At 44.3% G+C, this 26,007-nt stretch overlaps 1 protein-coding gene across 1 annotated transcript in view; it reads right to left on the reverse strand.

Annotated features, from left to right (window-relative positions):
• The window catches only part of LOC115166053 (visinin-like protein 1), a 36,468-nt gene that overhangs the window by 9,173 nt on the left and 1,288 nt on the right, over window positions 1–26,007 (reverse strand). The window contains exon 2 of the mRNA XM_029719733.1: window positions 20,928–21,094. Within this exon, the coding sequence (XP_029575593.1) occupies window positions 20,928–21,089 (162 nt within the window). The 5' untranslated portion in view covers window positions 21,090–21,094. The remainder of the gene's footprint in view (window positions 1–20,927; window positions 21,095–26,007) is intronic.

Consider the following 26,007-nt stretch of genomic DNA (forward strand, 5'->3'; position numbering starts at 1 on the left):
TTTTGTTTGTGTTCAAATAAAGTCACTATGAGCATTCAACCCGCTGCGCCTTGGTCCACTACGTACGACGACCGTTACAGAACTTCCCACCACCAACGGACCAAGCAGCGGAGGAAGGAGCAGCAGGTGGACTACAAGGAGTACTGGACTTGGGAGGACATCTTGGAAGGAAAAGGATCCTACACATGGGAGGAGATCCAGGCTGGAAGGGATCGCCTCCCATGGGAACAGGTGGTGACAGCGAGGGAGGAACGGCGAAAGTGGAGCGAAGTGGACCGGGACTGTTATATTGGTACACTGTTGGCATTTAAGCCTGAGAGGCAGCCCCAATACATTTTTTTGGGGGGGCACACGGGTAGTTTGGCTGGGCCAGGGTTAAGCCCCAAGCCAACTCCCCGTGCTTATAGGAAGCAGCCTGTTACTGGTCAGGCCCCGTGCTATGGGGTGATGCGCATGGCGTCAAGGCCGAGCATTCACAGGCCGGTGTGCGCGGTGCCAGCGCCCCGCATTTGCCAGGGGGAAGCGGGCATCCAGCCAGTAAGGGTGGTGCCAGTACTGCGCTCAAGACCACCAGTGCGCCTTCACGGCCCAGTGTATCCTGTTCCCGCTCCTTGCACTAGCCCTGAGGTACGTGTTTCCAGTCTGGAACATCCAAAGCCAGCACCACGCACCAGGCCTCCAGTGCGTCAGCCCAGTCCAACTCGTCCTGTTCCTGCTCCTCGCACTAGCCCTGAGGTGCGTGTATTCAGTCTGGCGTATCCAAAGCCAGCACCACACACCAGGCTTCCAGTGTGTCAGCCCAGTCCAACTCGTCCTGTTCCTGCTCCTCGCACTAGCCTTGGGGTGCGTGTATCCAGTCTGGCATCTCCAGTACCAGCCCCACGCACCAGGCCTCCAGTGCGTCAGCCCAGTCCAACTCGTCCTGTTCCTGCTCCTCGCACTAGCCTTGGGGTGCGTGTCTCCAGTCTGGTACCTCCACTACCAGCCCCACGCATCAGGCTTTCAGTGCGCAGTCCCCGTCCAGAGCTTCCGACGACAGTACCCCGTCCAGAGCTTCCAACGATAGTACCCCGTCCAGAGCTTCCGGTAATAGTGCCTCGTCCAGAGCTTCTGGCAACAGTGCCCCGTCCAGAGTGTCCGGCGACAGTGCCCTGTCTAGAGATGGCCCACAGTCCGGAACCAAGAGAGACGGCCCACAGTCCGAAACTGAGTGAGACGGCCTACAGTCTGGAACCGAGTGAGACGGCCTACAGTCCGGAACCGAGTGAGACGGCCTACAGTCCGGAACCGAGTGAGACGGCCTACAGTCCGGAACCATCGCAGCCAGAGTCGCCCTACAGTCCGGAGCTCCCAGAGTCGCCCTACAGTCCGGAGCTCCCAGAGTTGCCCTACAGACCGGCGCTCCCAGAGTCGCCCTTCAGCCCGAGGTACACAGCGAAGCGCTTCAGCCCGAGGTATTCAGCAGGGGTGGACAGGTTAGGTGGTGGACTAAGGCCAGAGCCTGAGCCACCTCCACAGTAGGAGGATTGGGGAGGGGGGGTGTAGCACGGGAACCGTCGGTGACGGCAGCCACCCTCCCTTCCCTCCCTTTAGTTTGGGGGGTTTATTTTGTGTTTATTTTTTGTGTGAGGTGCATCCGGGGTCTGCACCTTTGGGGGGGGGGGGGGGTACTGTCACGTCCTGACCAGTATAAGGGGTTATTGGTTATTGTAGTTTAGTCAGGACGTGGCAGGGGGTATTTGTTTTATGTGGTTGCATAGCTGTGTGTTTTAGCCTGCAATCCTGTTCGTTCGATCGTTTTCTTGTTTTGTTTTGTTTGTGTTCAAATAAAGTCACTATGAGCATTCAACCCGCTGTGCCTTGGTCCACTACGTACGACGACCGTTACAGGTATATGCAGCAGTTTGGGCCGCCTGGCTCGTTGCGAACTGTGTGAAGACCAATTCTTCATAACAAAGACTGTAATTAATTTGCCAGAATTGTACATAATTATGAAATAACATTGAAGGTTGTGCAATGTAACAGCAATATTTAGACTTAGGGATACCACCCGTTAGATAAAATACGGAACGGTTCCATATTTCACTGAAAGAATAAATGTTTTTTTTCTCGAAATTATAGTTTACGGATTTGACCATATTAATGACCTAAGGCTCGTATTTCTGTGTGTTATTATATTATAATTAAGTCTATGATTTGATATTTGATAGAGCAGTCTGACTGAGCGGTGGTAGGCAGCAGCAGGCTTGTAAGCATTCATTCAAACAGCACTTTCCTGCATTTGCCAACAGCTCTTCGCTGTGCTTCAAGCATTGCGCTGTTTATGACTTCAAGCCTATCAACTCCCGAGATTAGGCTGGCAATACTATAGTGCCTATAAGAACATCCAATAGTCAAAGGTATATGAAATACAAATGGTATAGAGAGAAATAGTGCTATAATTCCTATAATAACTACAACCTAAAACTTCAAAACTAAAGAAAAAAGTATTTAATAAGATTATTTATTTCATTCAGATCTAGGATGTGTTGTTTAAGTGTTCCCTTTATTTTTTTGAGCAGTGTGTATATATATATATATATATATATATATAGACCCAGGCTCAGGCAGCCACAGCTGGCCTAGCAAATGCAGATGTCAGTGGGGTAGAGAGGAATAGAGCACAGGTGAACAACGCCACAAGCACAGCCAAGGGATGGAGAGAGATTGGAAAAGGAAACAGGGTGAGAGAGAGAGAGATTATCTATTTCACTTGCTTTGGCAATGTAAACATATGTTCCCCATGCCAATAAAGCCCTTTCAATAGAATTGAATTGAGAAAGCGATAGACAGATAGAGAGAGGGATAAAGAAAGAGAGAACTGCAGAGAGAGAGAGAGAGATGCAAAGACCTCACTCGCTGTGGCCACATTAACTATGCAGTCACACTCATAATGGAGGTCATTTCACACCATCATAACAGCAGTGGTCATGATCAGGCTCTGGATAGAACAAGGCTTATGCAAGCAGAATGACAACAACCCTGTCTGTGGTAAATCACTCTACTCTCTGAGACATTCTTTCTCTTAACAACGATAACAGGAGAACAAAAGCTTTCACTGTAGCCTACATAATCTGAAACAGTTAGGATATCTTTCAAACAGCTATATTGCTATTTTAGTGACATGCTAACTGGAAGTGGATGAAAGGTAGAGACTGGGTGGATACCATCATAAGACCATGACCATTACTACGCAACAACATAAACATCCATGGAGACTTCCCATAGGGAATAGGGTGCTATAACACAACAACATAAACATCCATGGAGACTTCCCATAGGGAATAGGGTGCTATAACACAACAACATAAACATCCATGGAGACTTCCCATAGGGAATAGGGTGCTATAACACAACAACATAAACATCCATGGAGACTTCCCATAGGGAATAGGGTGCTATAACACAACAACATAAACATCCATGGAGACTTCCCATAGGGAATAGGGTGCTATAACACAACAACATAAATATCCATGGAGACTTCCCATAAGGAATAGGGTGCTATAACACAACAACATAAACATCCATGGAGACTTCCCATAGGGAATAGGGTGCTATAACACAACAACATAAACATCCATGGAGACTTCCCATAGGGAATAGGGTGCTATAACACAACAACATAAACATCCATGGAGACTTCCCATAGGGAATAGGGTGCTATAACACAACAACATAAACATCGATCGAGACTTCCCATAAGGAATAGGGTGCTATAACACAACAACATAAACATCCATGGAGACTTCCCATAAGGAATAGGGTGCTATAACACAACATAAACATGCATGGAGACTTCCCATAAGGAATAGGGTGCTATAACACAACAACATAAACATCGATCGAGACTTCCCATAAGGAATAGGGTGCTATAACACAACAACATAAACATCCATGGAGACTTCCCATAAGGAATAGGGTGCTATAACACAACAACATAAACATCGATCGAGACTTCCCATAAGGAATAGGGTGCTATAACACAACAACATAAACATCCATTGAGACTTCCCATAGGGAAAAGGGTGGTATTTGCAATGGAACCCTGGGCTGGATGGCCTGCCATCTCTCTAGTCTCTGCTCTAAACATGGCATGCTGAGTAACAACGCACACAGGACAACCAATAATGCCAGGGCCGGACGGGTGCCATAGCGACTCTCTCTGTCTCTGTGACACACAACATTTTCCACTAGCAGTATGTCACATGGAGACATGGAGAGGCAGAGCTTGTTTGTGCTAGAGGCTAGCCTTGGATGGGCCAGTGATATACAGCTAAATTCATGGAGTTGTAACCTGCATCTTTCATCAAATAAACAGTTTTCCACATCACTTATTAATCACTTATTGATAGGTAACTATCACACGAAATCCTAACATTGAGTCTACAGGCAAGAGTACACAAGTTCAGATTGTCATAAAACAAATCCTTCACTGAAAGTACAGAGTCATCAATGAATGCCTTGTCCCTTCCAAATAAGCCTACTGGCATACTACTACAATAGAATGAATCACCTGCAGGTATTCCCAAACTGGGGTACGCGCAATGCTGTCGGGGGTACGCCAAATAAAAATGTGATTCACATTTTTTTTTTTAAGATATAATTTTTTCTTCACATTTTCAAACAGCCCATTTATATTTTCCAACGGGGCTATACATTTGGGTGAGGTTTTTTCTCGCCTGAGTAGCTTCGTTTCACAGCCAAAAATAAAATTAAACCATCTAGTGTTCAGCGAAATAACAACACAATGTCAAATACAGGTAACCGAGTCAAATAATTAACATCCAATCACATTAACCGTTACTTTCGTGCGGGAATTCCACTAATGGTCCGTATGTAGCCAAACGTAGCTGCTGCTCATGTTGGTATCTGTACTGATGGCGCAAAAGCCATGACAGGGAGACATAGAGCAGTTGCTCCTGATACCACTTGGGTACACTGCAGCATCCACCGAGAGGCTCTTGTTGCCAAGGAAATACCTGACAGCTTGAAAAACGTTTTGACACTACAGTGAAAATGGTTAACTTTGTTAAAGCAAGGCCCCTGAACTCTCGTGTATTTTCTGCACTATGCAATGATATGGGCAGCGACCATGTAACGCTTTTACAACATACTGGTTATCAAGGGGCAAAGTATTGACATGTTTTTTTTAATTGAGAGACGAGCTTAAAAGTTTTCTTTACTGACCATAATTTTACCTCGTCTGACCGCTTGCATGATGACAAGTTTCTCACACGACTGGCCTATCTGGGCGATGTTTTTTCTTGCCTAAATTATATGAATCTAGGATTACAGGGACTCTCCGCAACTATATTCAAGGTGCGGGACAAAATTGAGGCTATGATTAAGAAGTTGGAGCTCTTCTCTGTCTGCATTAACAAGAACAACACACAGGTATTTCCATCATTGTATGATTATTTGTGTGCAAATGAAGTCAAGCTTATGGACAATGTCAAATGTGATATAGCGAAGCACCTGAGTGAGTTGGGTGTGCAATTACGCAGGTACTTTCCCAAAACGGATAACACAAACAACTGAATTTGTTATCCCTTTCATGCCCTGCCTGCAGTCCACTTACTGATATCTGAACAAGAGAGCATCATCATAATTGCAACAAGCGGTTCTGTGAAAATGTAATTTAATCAGAAGCCACTGCCAGATTTCTGGATAGGGCTGGGCTCAGAGTATCCTGCCTTGGCAAATCTCGCTGTTAAGACACTGATGCCCTTTGCAACCACGTACCTATGTGAGAGTGGATTCTCGCCCCTCAATAGCATGAAAACTATATACAGGCACAGACTGTGTGTGGGAAATGATTTAAGACTGAGACTCTCTCCAAATACAACATTGCAGAGTTATGTGCATCCTTTCAAGCACACCCTTCTCATTAACCTGTGGTGAGTTATTCACTATTTTCGATGAACAATTAAGGTTTTATATGTAAGATGGTTCCATCCCTGACTATACACATTTTGGGAACCACTGATCTAATACATTACAAGTCGATACTATAAACCCGTTGGCAGACTACGACAGCAATACAAGGCATTGACATATACCCAAGTTGAACTCTTACCACTGTTACATAATGAGAACCGCAACACTAAACAAGACACTGTGAGAGGAGGACTTTGTTTTTAATAAAGACATGAATCATGCATGAATATGGCTTTGTGTTTTATGCAAGTTCTCCAACTACAACAGATACGGTTGGCCTATTTTCAGACCCTGACAGCACACAAGAAGCAGACCTTGAGTAGAAAAGTAGACAGAGATGGCAGGGAGAGGGAGCTGTTAGCCTGTTACTGCAAATGGCTGTTGGCAGGGAGAGGGAGCTGTTAGCATGTTACTGCATATAGCTGTTGGCAGGGAGAGGAAGCTGTTAGCATGTTAATGCATATGGTTGTTGGCAGGGAGAGGGAGCTGTTAGCATGTTACTGCATATGGCTGTTGGCAGGGAGAGGGAGCTGTTAGCCTGTTACTGCAAATGGCTGTTGGCAGGGAGAGGGAGCTGTTAGCCTGTTACTGCAAATGGCTGTTGGCAGGGAGAGGGAGCTGTTAGCCTGTTACTGCAAATGGCTGTTGGCAGGGAGAGGGAGCTGTTAGCCTGTTACTGCATACAGCTGTTGGCAGGGAGAGGGAGCTGTTAGCATGTTACTGCATTTGGCTGTTGGCAGGGAGAGGGAGCTGTTAGCCTGTTACTGCAAATGGCTGTTGGCAGGGAACTGTCAACATGTTACTGCATTTGGCTGTTGGCAGGGAGAGGGAGCTGTTAGCCTGTTACTGCAAATGGCTGTTGGCAGGGAGAGGGAGCTGTTAGCATGTTACTGCATATAGCTGTTGGCAGTCAGAGGGAGCTGTTAGCATGTTACTGCATACAGCTGTTGGCAGGGAGAGGAAGCTGTTAGCATGTTACTGCATATAGCTGTTGGCAGGGAGAGGGAACTGTTAGCATGTTACTGCATATAGCTGTTGGCAGGGAGAGGGAACTCTTAGCATGTTACTGCATATGGCTGTTGGCAGGGAGAGGAAGCTCTTAGCATGTTACTGCATATAGCTGTTGGCAGGGAGAGGGAGCTGTTAGCATGTTACTGCATACAGCTGTTGGCAGGGAGAGGGAGCTGTTAGCATGTTACTGCATATGGCTGTTGGCAGGGAGAGGGAGCTGTTAGCATGTTACTGCATACAGCTGTTGGCAGGGAGAGGGAGCTGTTAGCATGTTACCAAAATGTGTATAGTCCCGTACCCCTTGAAACTGCATATAGCTGTTGGCAGGGAAAGGGAGCTGTTAGCATGTTACTGCATATAGCTGTTGGCAGGGATGTTATGCAGTAACATATGCAGTAACATGCTAACATGCTACTGCATATGGCTGTTGGCAGGGAGAGGGAGCTGTTAGCATGTTACCAAAATGTGTATAGTCCCATACCCCTTCAAACATTCAACCTCCAGCTGCGTACCCCCTCGAGCACCAGGGTCAGCGCACTCTTAAATGTTGTTTTTTGCCATAATTTAAGCCTGCCACACACACACTATACAATACATTTATTAAACATAAGAATGAGTGCGAGTTTTTGTCACAACCCGGCTCGTGGGAAGTGACAAAGAGCTCTTTTAGGACCAGGGCACAAGTAATAATATAATAATAATCAATAATTTTGCTCTTTATGGCAGGGATGGCAGGGAGAGGGAACTGTTAGCCTGTTACTGCAAATGGCTGTTGGCAGGGAGAGGGAGATGTTAGCCTGTTACTGCAAATGGCTGTTGGCAGGTAGAGGGAGCTGTTAGCCTGTTACTGCAAATGGCTGTTGGCAGGGAGAGGAAGCTGTTAGCATGTTGCTGCATTTGGCTGTTGGCAGGGAGAGGGAGCTGTTAGCATGTTACTGCATATGGCTGTTGGCAGGGAGAGGGAACTGTTAGCATGTTACTGCAAATGGCTGTTGGCAGGGAGAGGGAACTGTTAGCATGTTACTGCAAATGGCTGTTGGCAGGGAGAGGGAACTGTTAGCATGTTACTGCAAATGGCTGTTGGCAGGGAGAGGGAACTGTTAGCATGTTACTGCAAATGGCTGTTGGCAGGGAGAGGGAACTGTTAGCATGTTACTGCAAATGGCTGTTGGCAGGGAGAGGGAACTGTTAGCATGTTACTGCAAATGGCTGTTGGCAGGGAGAGAGAACTGTTAGCCTGTTACTGCAAATGGCTGTTGGCAGGGAGAGGGAGCTGTTAGCCTGTTACTGCATAGGGCTGTTGGCAGGGAGAGGAAGCTGTTAGCATGTTGCTGCATTTGGCTGTTGGCAGGGAGAGGGAGCTGTTAGCATGTTACTGCATGTGGCTCTTGGCAGGGAGAGGGAGCTGTTAGCATGTTACTGCATATAGCTGTTGGCAGGGAGAGGGAGCTGTTAGCATGTTAATGCATATGGCTGTTGGCAGGGAGAGGGAGCTGTTAGCATGTTACTACATTTGGCTGTTGGCAGGGAGAGGGAGCTGTTAGCCTGTTACTGCATATGGCTGCTGGCAGGGAGAGGGAGCTGTTAGCATGTTGCTGCATTTGGCTGTTGGCAGGGAGAGGGAGCTGTTAGCATGTTACTGCATATGGCTGTTGGCAGGGAGAGGGAGCTGTTAGCATGTTACTGCATATAGCTGTTGGCAGGGAGAGGAAGCTGTTAGCATGTTGCTGCATTTGGCTGTTGGCAGGGAGAGGGAGCTGTTAGCATGTTACTGCATATGGCTGTTGGCAGAGAGATGGAGCTGTTAGCCTGTTACTGCATATGGCTGTTGGCAGGGAGAGGGAGCTGTTAGCATGTTACTGCATATGGCTGTTGGCAGGGAGAGGGAGCTGTTAGCATGTTACTGCATATGGCTGTTGGCAGGGAGAGGGAGCTGTTAGCATGTTACTACATTTGGCTGTTGGCAGGGAGAGGGAGCTATTAGCATGTGACTTCATATGGCTGTTGGCAGGGAGAGGGAGCTGTTAGCATGTTAATGCATATGGCTGTTGGCAGAGAGAGGGAGCTGTTAGCATGTTGCTGCATTTGGCTGTTGGCAGGGAGAGGGAGCTGTTAGCATGTTACTGCATATGGCTGTTGGCAGGGAGAGGGAGCTGTTAGCATGTTACTGCATATGGCTGTTGGCAGGGAGAGGGAGCTGTTAGCATGTTACTACATTTGGCTGTTGGCAGGGAGAGGGAGCTATTAGCATGTGACTTCATATGGCTGTTGGCAGGGAGAGGGAGCTGTTAGCATGTTAATGCATATGGCTGTTGGCAGAGAGAGGGAGCTGTTAGCATGTTACTGCATTTGGCTGTTGGCAGGGAGAGGGAGCTGTTAGCATGTTAATGCAAATAGCTGTTAACCTTGGATGTGTCCCAAATGGCACCATATTTGGTGTCCCTATGGGCCCTGATCAAAAGTAGTGCACTATACAAGGACTAGAGTGCCATTTGAGACGCAACGCCTTGTCAGCGCATCACTCACACAAAGACGCTGGCTTGTTCACAGAGCAGAAAGAGAGAGAGAGGGCTGCTGAGTACATGCATAATCCAGCATCCATCATTTGGATGTTTCAAATTTTGTGCGACCGACTGATCGACCTACCGATGGGGGCTCTAAGATGCTTTCTGAGCTCTTACATAAAAGTCAGTGACATGCAAGGCAGAGAGAGGAGAGAGAGGAGAGAGAGAGGAGAGAGAGAGGAGAGAGCTAAACTCAGGCAGCATAGCCAGCCAGCACCCTTTGGGACCCCAGTCTCAGTTATAAAACTCACGCACACAACCACACACCCACAACCACACAACCACACACACACAGGGGGAGAGAGAGAGAGATGAGGCTACAGGGAAAGAGTTCACAGCAGTGCACCCACTCCCCAGTATCCACCATAATGGAAACATGAGAAAATACCAAGCTAATTATGACAGATTATATAAAAAACTGTACACTACAGATATCCTCTAAAACAGCAGGGAGGATGGAAAGATAAGGTTGGAATTCTAATCACGTTATGGTATCAACAAACTGACTATCCCAAATGGCACGCTACTCCCTATATAGTTAACTAATTTTGACTAGGGAGCTGGTCAATGGTAGTGTACTCCAGTATATAGTGAAGAGGGTTCAATTTGGATGCACTCTAACTAAATGCAAGTATTATGCAAGTCACTTTTGTCCAAAGTCTCTTAGGATCGTTCAGGTCTTGAAAAATGAGACACTGATTGTGAAAGCCTTCAGAGGGGAAGTCACTAAATGAAATAACACAGCGATGTCAGATTATTTTATCAGTAATATCGCTTCTCTCTTTATTAACCAGCTAGTAAGTTAAGGTGTTTGTTTGTTTCAGAATTATGAAACAAAAGTGTTCAGCATAGCCCATGGGAGTAGGGTGAAGTTGCCCCTAGACGCTGATCTTGGATCAGTTTGGCATTTTCCCCACTAATGGTTAAAGTTGGGGTTGATCCTAGATCAGTAACTAGGAGAAACATCATCTCGGCACAAAACTGTCAGTGTGTTTATCAGCCAATAGAGGGGGGCAGTGAGAGAGGAAGCAGAGGAAGGAGGGCCATCCAAAATGCCAGCATCCCTCCCTCTGACTCAGCTTTTAGTGGCTGTCAGGTAGACCCGGGGACAGCCCTAGTTTCTTACCCTAACCCTTGAAGTGGCTGTCAGGTAGACCAGGGGACAGCCCTAGTTTCTTACCCTAACCCTTGAAGTGGCTGTCAGGTAGACCCGGGGACAGCCCTAGTTTCTTACCCTAACCCTTGAAGTGGCTGTCAGGTAGACCCGGGGACAGCCCTAGTTTCTTACCCTAACCCTTGAAGTGGCTGTCAGGTAGACCCGGGGACAGCCCTAGTTTCTTACCCTAACCCTTTTAGTGGCTGTCAGGTAGACCCGGGGACAGCCCTTGTTTCTTACCCTAACCCTTGAAGTGGCTGTCAGGTAGACCCGGGGACAGCCCTAGTTTCTTACCCTAACCCTTGAAGTGGCTACCAGATACCTTCTTAATTTGCACAAGGGGCGACATTTAAGGCTGAGGAGTGAGTTTTACAGCTCTCCATCTGCTACATGTGCATGTGAAGCATCAGGTCATAATTAAAATATATGCCATTTAGCAGTAGCTTTTATGTGCATACATTTTTTACATACGGTTGGTCCCGGGAATCGAACCCACTATATTGGCATTGCAAGAGCCATGCTCACAATATAGGCTTTACTTAACAAGCCACAAGTTAACCAGCTTCATGATGCATTATGTAACATAACATTGGATTTTTCTAACAAATGTCTCCTCACGTCTCCTACCATCATTAAAATCACACCACATATATTTAGTGACAGGGAACACTAATTAAGAGAGCATTCAATTGTTATGAAGTTAATTAAAAAGAGAGAGTTCAGTTCACACCATCAACCTATTTAGTGTAGCATCTAACTCTCTTTCTCTCCCTCTCTCACCCTTCCTCCACCCTCTCACACTCCCTCCCCTTCTCTCTCTCTCTCTCTCTCTCTCTCTCTCTCTCTCTCTCTCTCTCTCTCTCTCTCTCTCTCTCTCTCTCTCTCTCTCTCTCTCTCTCTCTCACCCCCCTCTCTCTGTGTTTCTTTCTCTCTCTCCCACACCCTCTCTCCATTTCTGTAGTCAGAGGAGCAGTGGATGGGTATGTTGCCCTTTCTCTAGTGATTGAATTAGATGTGCAGTTGGCCTGCGGGATAACGAGGCCTGGCTGGCACAACACAGCACAACCCCCCTCTACTCTACTGCTCCAGACCTGCACACACACACACATACAGTATGCCCCCACACGCACAACACACATGCACACACACACACATTATTATATCAAGGCTTTAAAGCTTGTCTCAAGTGGCCATAGCTAAACAAACTCTGACAGACACTGGTTGAAAAAGTGAAAGACAATATATCATTGATGCCAAGTCCTAAATCATTAAAGCATATCACTACATTTTGATTGATTTGATTGAAGTGCCAGTACCCTCCCCCAGCCCAGAACCCTCCCCTCCCCCAGCCCAGTACCCTCCCTTCCCTCAGCCCAGTACCCTCCCTTCCCACAGCCCAGTACCCTCCCCTCGCCCAGCCCAGTACCCTCCCATCGCCCAGCCCAGTACCCTCCCCTCGCCCAGCCCAGTACCCTCCCATCGCCCAGCCCAGTACCCTCCCCTCGCCCAGCCCAGTACCCTCCCCTCGCCCAGCCCAGTACCCTCCCCTCGCCCAGCCCAGTACCCTCCCTTCCCCTCCCCTCATTTGATTTTCAGGAAAGGCTTTACAAACAATGTAGTAAAAAAGGTATATTCAGGGTAATGATGGAGTAAAACTGTTGTACTAACCTCATCAGGCATTTCTAAGTTATATTCCTCAAGAATCAATTGGTATAGGCTTCCTCATTGTTGAACAGCAGGTAATATTGCAGATTGCACCTTTAAGCCAGTGTCTGCTCTCCAGATCTCTTACTAGTACCAGTGACAAAGACAGAGTGTAACATACAGCATCTGTCATGGTGCTATGACGTCCTGTCTGTCAAACATCTGATCACATTATTACATCCCTCGTCATATTATGGATTGTTGCTGCCCTCGTCTCTGTCCGTCACTGACCATAGGACTGTTTCCATTTGTGGAAATAAAACGGTCCAACAAGGTCATTGATTCCAAACTTATGATAGTAATGCTGGGACTGTCTGGGACAGGGTGTGGGTCACACACACACACACACACACACACACACACACACACACACACACACACACACACACACACACACACACACACACACACACACACACACACACACACACACACACACACACACACACACACACAGAAACACAAACACACCACACACACACTGCATCAAACGCCCTGCAGGTATTGAAGTGAGAATCGCCAAACCAGAATCTATCTATCCAGCCCATCAATCCAGGTCAGGGCACTGCGCTGTGTGTCCTGTTGTGGTAGTGTTAGGGATAGGTTTCCATCAGTGTGTGTGTGTGGGTGTGTGGGGGGGGGGGGTTGGGATTCGATCTGTGTGATTGCCTGCTGTGTAGAGAGAGACTAAGTTCCTGCATGGTGCTGTATGGCTGGTTGGTGATGTCACTATAAAGGCTTCTGCATGGTGCTGTATGGGGTGTTGGTGATGTCACTATAAAGTCTTCTGCATGGTGCTGTATGGGTGGTTGGTGATGTCACTATAAAGGCTTCTGCATGGTGCTGTATGGGTGGTTGGTGATGTCACTATAAAGGCTTCTGCATGGTGCTGTATGGGGTGTTGGTGATGTCACTATAAAGTCTTCTGCATGGTGCTGTATGGGTGGTTGGTGATGTCACTATAAAGGCTTCTGCATGGTGCTGTATGGGGTGTTGGTGATGTCACTATAAAGGCTTCTGCATGGTGCTGTATTGGTGGTTGGTGATGTAACTATAAAGGCTTCTGCATGGTGCTGTATGGGTGGTTGGTGATGTCACTATAAAGGCTTCTGCATGGTGCTGTATGGGTGGTTGGTGATGTCACTATAAAGGCTTCTGCATGGTGCTGTATGGGTGGTTGGTGATGTCACTAGAAAGGCTTCTGCATGGTGCTGTATGGGTGGTTGGTGATGTCACTAGAAAGGCTTCTGCATGGTGCTGTACAACCCAGTGCATATGCTCCCCTCAGGCCAATTACAGTCTGATAGCTGTATTCAGCAGGAACCATACATTAAGTCCATTACTCTGCAGCTTATCACTGATGACACAGCAACATCTATATCATCACAACAAGACCAAAGCACACTGGCAGCCCAGTCACTTACCTGACACTACTGTCATCGCCCTGGACCCTAGGCTCTCTCTCTCTCTGTATGTGTGTGTGTGTGTGTGTGTGTGTGTGTGTGTGTGTGTGTGTGTGTGTGTGTGTGTGTGTGTGTGTGTGGAATGCCACACCATCTACTTAAAACTCAAAAGTAAAATGTCACTGAAAATGTAGTTGTACAGTATCTTCTGTATACTGGGATTACATAATACTCATCTCCTTCAAGACTGAAATTCAGCTCAGAGCAACGTGTTTTCACTGTTTTTTGATGGAAGCCAATGACGTAATAATCACCAACCATAATTACCTTTTTTAATGATACTACCACTGACATTTTGTCTACTGTTAAACCACTAGTCCAACATTCTAAATTGTACACTTTCTTACTTCAATGTATCCCATTCCAAACCCAGTCCAGACACCCCTTGCCGTCAACACTCATTAGCTTAAGTTGAAAACAAACACACTAGCAGTTCATTGTGCTCACAATAGCGCAACTCAATCTATACAGCTGATCGATTTCTGAGTTCAGTCTGGAAAACTATAATTGGAAATCATTGGTATGGAGCTACACACGTAGAATAGAAATAGAATCTACCACCACAGAGGGGGGAAAAAAGCACCAAAGCCCTCAGCATACACTGATATTGTGCTCACTCAAAAAGCGTTCACTCCCTTGACGCCAACAAAATTATTGCCACTACAAACGCAGTTGAAATGAAAAGGAAGAGACTGAAAATAAAGATTTAACCCTGTTTGAACCTTGCCTATTTGAGCACACTGGGACTCAATAGACGTATAATAATTCAGTATTTAGCACAGTGACAGAAATGGCATCTGGACAGTTGGCTCAGGTGGATGGAATGTGAACGAATCAAAGGCATGATGTCACGGCCGACTGCCTCTATCTCCCTTCTATCAATGTTTGTACCATGTTCCTTAATTCCATTCTTTTACTTTTAGGTTGTGTGTATTGTGTGTATTGCTGTGAATTGTTAGAAATTACTGCACTGTACAAGCATTTCACTACACTAGAGGTCGACCGATTAATCATGGCCGATTAATTAGGGCCGATTTCGAGTTTTCATAACAATCGGTAATCGTCATTTTTGGCCGCCGATTATGGCCGATTACATTGCACTCCACGAGGAAACTGCGTGGCAGGCTGACCACCTGTTACGCGAGTGCAGCAAGGAGCCAAGGTAAGTTGCTAGCTAGCATTAAACTTATCTTATAAACAACAATCAATCTTAACATAATCACCAGTTAACTACACATGGTTGATGATATTAGTAGTTTAACTAGCTTGTCCTGTGTTGCAAATAATCAATGCGGTGGCTGTTAATTTATTATTGAATCACAGCCTACTTCGCCAAACGGGTGATGATTTAACAAAAGTGCATTCGCGAAAAAGCACTGTCGTTGCACCAGTGTACCTAACCATAAACATCAATGCCTTTCTTAAAATCAATACACAAGTATAAATATTTTAAACCTGAATATTTAGTTAAAAGACATTCATGTTAGCAGGCAATATTAACTAGGGAAATTGTGTCACTTCTCTTCCATTCTGTGCAAGCAGAGTCAGGCTATATGCAGCAGTTTGGGCCGCCTGGCTCGTTGCGAACTGTGTGAAGACCATTTCTTCCTGACAAAGACCGTAATTAATTTGTCAGAATTGTACATAATTATGACATAACATTGAAGGTTGTGCAATGTAACAGCAATATTTAGACTTAGGGATGCCACCCGTTAGATAAAATACGTAACGTTTCCGTATTTCACTGAAAGAATAAACGTTTTGTTTTTGAAAATATAGTTTTCGGATTTGACCATATTAATGACCTAAGGCTCGTATTTCTGTGTGTTTATTATATTTTAATTAAGTCTATGATTTGATAATTGATAGAGCAGTCTGACTGAGCGGTGGTAGGCAGCAGCAGGCTCATAAGCATTCATTCATACAGCACTTTCCTGCATTTGCCAGCAGCTCTTCGCAATGCTTGAAGCACAGCGATGTTTATGACTTCAAGCCTATCAACTCCCGAGGTTATGCTGGCAATACTATAGTGCCTACAAGAACATCCAATAGTCAAAGGTATATGAAATACAAATGTATAGAGAGAAATAGTCATATAATTCCTATAATAACTACAACCTAAAACTTCTTAACTGGGAAAATTGAAGACTCATGTTTAAAAGAACCACCAGCTTTCATATGTTCTCATGTTCTGAGCAAGGAACTTAAATATTAGCTTTTTTACATGGCACATACAGTGAGGGGAAAAAGTATTTGATCCCCTGCTGATTTTGTAAGTTTGCCCACTGACAAAGAAATGATCAGTCTATAATTTTAATGGTAGGTTTATTTGAACAGTGAGAGACAGAATAACAACAAAAAAATCCAGAAAAACGCATGTCAAAAATGTTATAAATTGATATGCATTTTAATGAGGGAAATAAGTATTTGACCCCCTCTCAATCAGAAAGATTTCTGGCTCCCAGGTGTCTTTTATACAGGTAATGAGCTGAGATTAGGAGCACACTCTTAAAGGGAGTGCTCCTAATCTTAGCTTGTTACCTGTATAAAAAACACCTGTCCACAGAAGCAATCAATCAATCAGATTCCAAACTCTCCACCATGGCCAACACCAAAGAGCTCTCCAAGGATGTGAGGGACAAGATTGTAGACCTACACAAGGCTGGAATGGCCTACAATGCCATCGCCAAGCAGCTTGGTGAGAAGGTGACAACAGTTGGTGCGATTATTCGCAAATGGAAGAAACACAAAAGAACTGTCAATCTCCCTCGGCCTGGGGCTCCATGCAAGATCTCACCTCGTGGAGTTGCAATAATCATGAGAACGGTGAGGAATCAGCCCAGAACTACATGGGAGGATCTTGTCAATGATCTCAAGGCAGCTGGGACCATAGTCACCAAGAAACAATTGGTAACACACTACGCCGTGAAGGACTGAAATCCTGCAGCGCCCGCAAGGTCCCCCTGCTCAAGAAAGCACATATACATGCCCGTCTGAAGTTTGTCAATGAACATCTGAATGATTCAGAGGGCAACTGGGTGAAAGTGTTGTGGTCAGATGAGACCAAAATGGAGCTCTTTGGCATCAACTGATCTCGCCGTGTTTGGAGGAGGAGGAATGCTGCCTATGACCCCAAGAACACCATCAAACATGGAGGTGGAAACATTCTTTGGGGGTGTTTTTCTGCTAAGGGGACAGGACAACTTCACCGCATCATTTGACGGGGCCATGTACTGTCAAATCTTGGGTGAGAACCTCCTTCCCTCAGCCAGGGCATTGAAAATGGGTCGTGGATGGGTATTCCAGCATGACAATGACCCAAAACACACGGCCAAGGCAACAAAGGAGTGGCTCAAGAAGAAGTACAATAAGGTCCTGGAGTGGCCTAGCCAGTCTCCAGACCTTAATCCCATAGAAGATCTGTGGAGGGAGCTGAAGGTTCAAGTTGCCAAACGTCAGCCTCGAAACCTTAATGACTTGGAGAAGATCTGCAAACAGGAGTGGGACAAAATCCCTCCTGAGATGTGTGCAAACCTGGTGGCCAACTACAAGAAATGTCTGACCTCTGTGATTGCCAACAAGGGTTTTGCCACCAAGTACTAAGTCATGTTTTGCAGAGGGGTCAAATACTTATTTCCCTCATTAAAATGCAAATCATTTTATAACATTTTTGACATGCGTTTTTCTGGATTTTTTTGTTGTTATTCTGTCTCTCACGGTTCAAATAAACCTACCATTAAAATTATAGACTGATCATTTCTTTGTCAGTGGGCAAACGTACAAAATCAGCAGGGGATCAAATACTTTTTTTCCTTACTGTATTGCACTTTTACTTTCTTCTCCAACACTGTGTTTTTGCATTATTTCAACCAAACATGTTTCATTATTTATTTGAGTGTCACGGGTGTCGTTGTGTAGAGACGACCAAGGCGCAGCGGGTTGCGTGCTCATCATTATAATTTATTAAGTAAATGTGAACACGGGAAAACCAATAAACAAAAGAACAACAGAAGACAGTTTAACAGGCTATACTTACAACAGCAGGGCTAAAGACAACTACCCACAAAATACAAACAAAACCCATACCTATATATATAGGACTCTCAATCAAAGGCAACTACAAACACCTGCCTCCAATTGAGAGTCCAACACCCAATTACCTAACATAGAAATACTAAACTAGAGATAACATAGAAATACAGAAAAACATAGAACATAACCCAAAACCCGGAAATAATAAAACAAACACCCTTCTAATCAAACCACCACCCCGAACTAACCAAAACAAATACCCTCTGCCACGTCCTGACCAAACTACAATACAAATAATACCTAAATACTGATCAGGACGTGACATTGAGACTAAATAGATTTGTATTTATGTATTATATTAAGTTAAAATAAGTGTTCATTGTTCATTCAGTACTGTTGTAATTGTCATTATTACAAATATATATATAAAAATCGGCCGATTAATCGGTAGCAGCGGATTTTTTGGTCCTCCAATAATCGGTATCGGCGTTGAAAAATCATAATCGGTCGACCTCTACATTACACCGCAATAACATCTGCATGTGACAATAAAATTAGATTAGATTTTGATTTGATCACCCCCTCACTCACAGTCACTGAAATTACCTAAGTCACACCGAATATACCTTCACACACACACAAACACACACACGCACATCATTGGGACACACACACACACGTGAGGGCGCATGCACACACACACACACATACACCCATTGGGACACACACAAGTGAACGCGGGGACACACACACACACCATCTCTTTTCAGAGGAACAGTCTGTCCAGCTAATGTGAGGTAATCAATGTTCTCACTATCAGAGCCTTTGGATTTAAATAAAACCCTTTCACTGATATCCTGTTGCCTGGAAACACATTAGGACGCCGCGATAAAAGGTTAACTCGCCAGCAGCCATCAGCCTCTGATACCTCTTTGGAACGCCACTCTGAATGGTACATCAGTTTCACCCACAGTGCACTCAATGCATTGGTTGTCAATTATATTAAGACGGTCTCCAGCGTGTAGATGTTCATGCACGCTGTCAGCCTGTCACACAGAACCCCAAATGGGGCTACGAGGGTGGACATGTAGGCCTACACCACAGATATTTGGATGTGTGTTTTTGTCTTGTGGCGTTTTCTAAAGCCTCTTAGCTAATGCAGACCAGGTGTGCGTTCCAAAATGGCACCCAATTCCATTTACAGTGCACAACTTTTGACTTTGACCAATAGAGAATTAGGTGCCATTTGGAACACAGCCTAGAGCAGCATTGATATTTCTAGCCATGCCTTTAGATACTCTCTAACATGGTTTAACATCTTTCATTATGGGGCATTTCCTGAGAGGACCGACCAGGGTTAGGATGTCAGTAGCTATACAGTGCCTTCAAAAAGTATTCATACCCTTTGACTTATTCCAAATGTGCTTTTGTTACAGCCTGAATTCAAAATTGATTCAATAGAATTTTTCTCTCTCACCCATCTACACACAACACACCATAATGTGTATTAAGGCACTGCATCTAAGTGCTAGAGGCATTACTTCCGACCCTGGTTCGATTCCAGGCTGTATGACAACCGACCGTGATTGGGAGTCCCATAGGGCGGCGCACAATTGGCCCAGCGTCGTCCAGGTTAGGGTTTGACCGGGTTAGGCCGTCATTATAAATAACAATTTACCTAGTTAAATAAAGGTTAAATAAAAATATATAAAAATTATGTGACTTGTTTAAGCACATTTTATATCCTATTTAGGCTTGCAACAACATAGGGTTGAATACTTATTGACTCAAGACATTTCAGCTTTTCATTTTTCATTAATTTGTACAAATTTCGAACAACATAATTCCGCTTTGACATTATGGAGTATTGTGTGTAGGCCAGTGACACAAAATCTCAGGCTGTAAAACAACAAAATGTGGAAAAAGTCAAGGGGTGTGAATACTTTCTGAAGGCACTGTCATCCACTAACAACAAATCTACACTCCAGGACGCATGATACTTCATTAATGGTCAATATTCATACATGGCTGTAGCTATAAGATCTTAACAATCTTATTTCAATTCATTAAATAGAAGATTATAAAGATTTCATTTACCTTTATAAAATTAACTGAAAGTTTCATTAAACCTATCTGTATTTAGGACTAGAAAATATATAATTCTTCTCACCCTATGGCCTGTGAATAATAATTTCTCCCCGAGCCCCCCTAAAGATGAGGAGATAAATATTAAAGGAGATTATAATCAAAGTGCTCTTGAGTTGTTCTTGAGTTGCTTCACCGTCAATTAGTTTCCTGCTCGGATACAGGAGGGAAAGAATAACATAACGGATACAGCTGAGGGAACGAATAAGACAGGAGGGTGATATCACATACCGTAATGTACTCGTTACTAATTACCGTACTGTTATTGAGCTTGCCATAGGATCATGTTGTTTTGATTGCTTTGCCACTGCGATGACATATGCTTCTGTTATACTTACAAAGCTCCAAAACCTCTGCATTTCTGCTAGTTCTCAACATTTCTGTAGAGTATAGTTGTACGGTTTTCGAACACATTCACTTGTGGAGAAATTGAAAGAATGTTGTACGACATCACTTCCTCAACTACCAAGCCTTGGGGGTCCTATATCTATCCTTGTGTATTTCAATCCACTGCTAAACCAATTGGCCTAACACACCAATAAAGAGTGTACTATTCTTCTCTTCTCTACTACTCTACTCTACTCTACTCTACTCTACTCTACTCTACTCTACTCTACTCTACTCTACTCTACTCTACTCCACTCTACTCTGTGGAGATATTGCTGATAAAAGGGACTGTGTCTGTGCAGATGTTGGCAAAGTGACAGTGTGCATCCAAAATGGCACCCTTATTCCCTATATAGTGCACTATAAGCAAGGGAGATTGGGCTAAGGCTCTGACGAGAGCCTGATGGGCTCTGGCCAAAAGTAGGGCACTTTATAGGGAATAGGGTGCATTTAGATGTTGGCAGAGTGACAGTGTTCTGTAGCTACCTTCACATAGAGTTGTTGGAACTCGTCCAGATTGAGTCGTCCACTGGGGCAGTCTTTGAGGAAGCCTTTGTACCACTGTTTCAGCTCGTGCTCGTTAAATTCTGTGCTCTTTACCAGATCTTCCATCACCTCTGGGGTCAGCTTGCTGTTTTTCGCTCCCATTTTATCTGTAAAAGAATGGCAGGAGAATTATTTTAGAATGTCAGAGGAAGAAAAAGTAATGGGACGTTATTCTTTGAGAATGTCTGGATGGAAAGAAAGAATGGTGCCTGATTCCTTTGGAAAGTATGCAAAGAATGAATGGAACACATTATTTTTCTATCAAAACAGGTTAAATACCTGCGGCAGTCTGGACTAACAGTGACAGAAATCTCTAAAAGGTATCAGCAAAGTCATTCATCAGGCTTGAATTGAAGAAAAGAGAATTTTCTAGCACGGGTAATTATATTCTAAACACCACCTCAACCCAGCTGTAGCTAAAAATTGCTGTAATGTATCAAAAATCACCTCAATCCAATGAATTATGTGATATTTAGGGCAACGTAATAATGTTGAACACTATGTGTGGATTTATATACCATGTCTCTATTTGGCTGCACCAGGGACGATAAAACACAGATGATCGAAGGATATTCCTGGATAGCTTCGATGATTGTCTTATGTTTTAACCCAAGACGTTTGATAAATTGATAGATCTTACATACACTAGGGAGTAGCCTACCTCCCCTTAGCTGGCTGCTACACCAACGCATACTGTATAATTAAAACAAAAATAAAGCCATGGTTGTCTGGAAATAAAGTATATAGCATCACTTCTGTTCCACCTAAGTATCTACAATCACTCAACAACAAACATGCACCAGGTCAGACCACTGGGGATTGAACTAGCAAACAAGTCTGTATCCAACAGCAATTCCTTGAGATTGTTAGGTTAAGTGTCCCGAGTTGTTTGTTTTATTGTGATGTGATGCCATAATTGTGACTTTGTGTCTAATTTCCCTTTCGGCCCACTTTGCTTAGCCTTAGCCCAATCTCCTTTGCTTAGCCTTAGCCCAATCTCCCTTGCTTAGCCTTATCTCCTTTGCTTAGCCCTATCTCATTTGCTTAGCCCTATCTCCTTTGCTTAGCCCTATCTCCTTTGCTTAGCCCTATCTCCTTTTCTTAGCCTTAGCCCTATCTCCTTTTCTTAGCCTTAGCCCTATCTCCTTTGCTTAGCCTTAGCCCTATCTCCTTTGCTTAGCCTTAGCCCTATCTCCTTTGCTTAGCCTAAGCCCTATCTCCTTTGCTTAGCCTTAGCCCTATCTCCACAGCCTGCAGCTGTTTGCACCCCAGCCTCTGTATCCAGCCCAGCTCACACTGCTTCACACACACTAACATACACACACACACACACACACACACTGCTTCTAATTCTGCCAGATTAGTTCATTAAGCACCCTGTCATTAGCATAATGAGCATGCCAACAGATCCAATGCTACAATGTGACTTTTACCATTTAGAAAATCTGTCCCCTCTCACTAGTCACCAATGCTCTCACTGAATAACAAAAGGTCCCGAGTGGAGGAAGCAGATCTGAAATCTGGATTTTATTGTCAATGTGTAATGGTTGTGTAATTCTTAGTACGCTAGATTCATGTAAAAGGGGGAAAGAACTAAAATTCATTCTGCTCGTATTAAACAATGAGAGATTATATGATACCATCAGAAAAGGCCATATCAATTAATTAGGTGCATCCTGTAGCAAACAAACGACTAGCACTTTAAAGGGTCAATTCTACTTTTTCTGATTGAATTATCACAGATATGACGAAGAGTATTCTCTAGAAGATAATACATTGCAGATGATGATTTAATTACATGTAGCATTTTAACTTTGTCTATGCTAAGGGGAAAACAACCACAGAAAAAATGATTATTCATCCAACACCGAACGCTTAATAACACAGAGTTCAGAACGAAAAATAATTGAATTTAATTTCATGGTTTAGAGGTAAAACCCAATGCATGACAAGCGAGACAATCACAATCACATTGCCATCACCAAAAACAATGATAGAGATTGCGAGCAAGCCACAGAACAAAACTGAATAACAATGGTGTGACATCACCAATAGAATACCTAGCCTAGTGCAAGGCGAGGCCTCAGATTGCCTGATAAATTAACTGGATGTCAGCCTCTCTGATCTATGGAGAGCAGTAGATAGATGCTCTTTGTCCTTGGAGATTACCTCAGTGTACAATGGCCTATTCCCCTGAGACGTAGAGGGTACACTCACTATCACCTGCACCTTGGCTCGCACTGACGAGCGGGCCAAAACAACCCTGATGTCAAGTCCCATACTCTTTCATTGTAGTGAGTGAGGTAGCTATGATACAAATACTCTGTCCCATGTCCCATACTCTTTCATTGTACTGAGGAAGCAGCATGAGCCAGAACGAGACAGTTAATTACACTGAACAAAAATATAAACGCAACATGTAAAGAGTTGGTCCCATGTTTCATGAGCTGAAATAAAAGATCCAAGAAATGTTCCATAAGCACAAAAAGCCAACACTAGAAACGAACTGGTTTTCTGATCCACACCACTACCTCTTTTTAAAAAAGGTATCTGTGACTAACAGATGCATAACTGTATTCCCAGTCATGTAAAATCCATAGATTAGGGCCTAATGAATTTATTTAATATTGACTGATTTCCTTGTATCAACTGTAACTAATTAAAATATTTTAGATTGTTGCATATTGCATTTATATTTTTGTTCAGTGTATATAATGTGAATTAATTACTGTAATATATTATATTTAATGCTGACCAAAGTGATTGTTAGCCTCAGCGGACAAGGCTTCAGTGAAAGCCAAGGTAGCGATTGTTAGGCTACATCAAAGGACCATCACCAGGCCCCTTGCCATTTTTATGTCATGGACACATTTGCAGTTCTGACAAGCACATACTGATTGCCTTCCCCCAAAACAACTCTATCATGTTCTTCTTGTGGTTCTTAGAATAACTGAAGAAGACATTCCACTTACTCTATTTCTGGAACTTTCATGTCATGGAATGCGATTGTACTCTAATGACAAATCATCAAAATGAACAGATATCAACTCTAGGCACACCTTCTGAGTACCCAAAGTAGTGGAGGTAGTTCGGAAAACTGTGTTCTCGTGATGAGTAACCATGGCTATGCTTTAGCTCAGTGGGCTATCAATCTGGCCATGGTATAGGCCTAGTAAAGGCTGGGGGGATAGTTCTCATTTCCATCCAGCCATTACTATCTCCATGCCTCTAATGTCAATTATCTCTGGATCCTTATTAACTAGGGCACAAGAGGACTGAACACACACACACACACACAAGACCATGCTATGATCACACACACAGGACCATGCTATGAACACACACAGGACCATGCTATGAACACACACACACACACACACACACACACACACACACACACACACACACACACACACAGGACTATGCGATGAACACACACACCCCCCCCCCCCCCACACACACACACACACACACACACACACACACACACACACACACACACACACACACACACAGAGGACCATGTTGGACCATGTTATGAACATGCAAAGGTAGTAGCCTAGCAGTGTAAGAAAACATAAGATGATCATTCTCCTGCCCCAGCATTGCAGCAACCAGTGAACATGTTGACAGTGATAGTCAAAGCACATCTCCAGAAGAAGCTGTGTTGTTGTTAGCATAGAGTTACCCATAAGACAAACATCCAGGGATAGATGGTGCTGTATTCTCGAAGCAAGCAGTAGCCTATGTTCTGAGACATATAAACTGGTGACATTTTCCTTGTCACAATACGTGCCGTCACTCTCAATGAAGTATGGGCCTCAAGACAGCAACAGCAGCACCAGACAGATCAGTCCCATGTGAGCAATGATGAGCATGTATAATCCACTACCGGGCTACTCCACTCAGAGGTGTGACACTTTAAAAGGTCTTCCATTCACACAATGGCAGAGGAGCAGAGTACAGACTGCTGCAAGAGGTGCACCTGTATGCCCCAGTCTAATGTTTTGCATATCACTCGAACACAGCACCATTGTCAAGAGACTTAGACGGCGGACTAGGCTATACGCTGATGATGAAAATGTCTGTATTGCTTTCCTACAGGTCCATTTCAGAGCAGCAGCATCATCAAACAATGAGTGAATGGATGTTAAATGCAATGTAAAGGTGACTGGAGGGAGGAGTAGAAGAGATGGAGTGGCAGGTAGCCTAGTGGTTAAGATCGTTGGGCCAGTAACTGAAAGGTCGCTAGTTTGAATCCCCGACTAGGTGAAAAATCTGTCGATGTGCCCCTGAGCACCTGTAAATCTGCTAAATGACTCAAATTGAAATGTAATGATGTGAAGGAGAAGAGATAACGTGAAGAATAAAAAATAGAAATTGCAAGTCAGTTAAGAACAAATTCTTATTTACAATGACGGCCTACCGAGGAACAGTGGGTTAACTGCCTTGTTCAGGGGCAGAACGACAGATCTTTACCTTGTCAGGTCGGGGATTGTATCCAGCAACCTTTCGGTCACTGGCCCAAAACTCTAACCACTAGGCTACCTGCCACCCCAAAAGGAAATGCTTTTACTTGACAATGACTAATTCCCTGAAATCACAGTCTGAATCTACTGCTGCAGTCGTGTTAGTGATGACAAAAGACCCAGATAGTGCCACTCGGTCACAAAGAAGTCTGTCTGCAGTGCATTGCAGAGGGCAGCATGTTGTCATCCGCTCAGTACACTGAGACAGGGCCAAATAGATACATACAGTACATGTTTCTAAGGATCTGGGGCAGCCTCTTGGTACATTTGAGTCATTTAGCAGACGCTCTTATCCAGAGAGACTTACAGGAGCAATTAGGGTTAAGTGCCTAGCTCAAGGGCACATAGGCAGATGTCTTACCTAGTTGACTCAGGGATTCAAACCAGCAACCTTTTGGTTACTGGCTAAACTCCACTAACCAAAGCATAGTCATCAGCTGATTCTCTAATATGAACTAATAGTCCTCCTCTCTGTACATTGGCCAGGAACA

This window comes from Salmo trutta, chromosome 1 (assembly GCF_901001165.1).
Source record: "Salmo trutta chromosome 1, fSalTru1.1, whole genome shotgun sequence".
Taxonomy (NCBI): Eukaryota; Metazoa; Chordata; class Actinopteri; order Salmoniformes; family Salmonidae; genus Salmo; species Salmo trutta.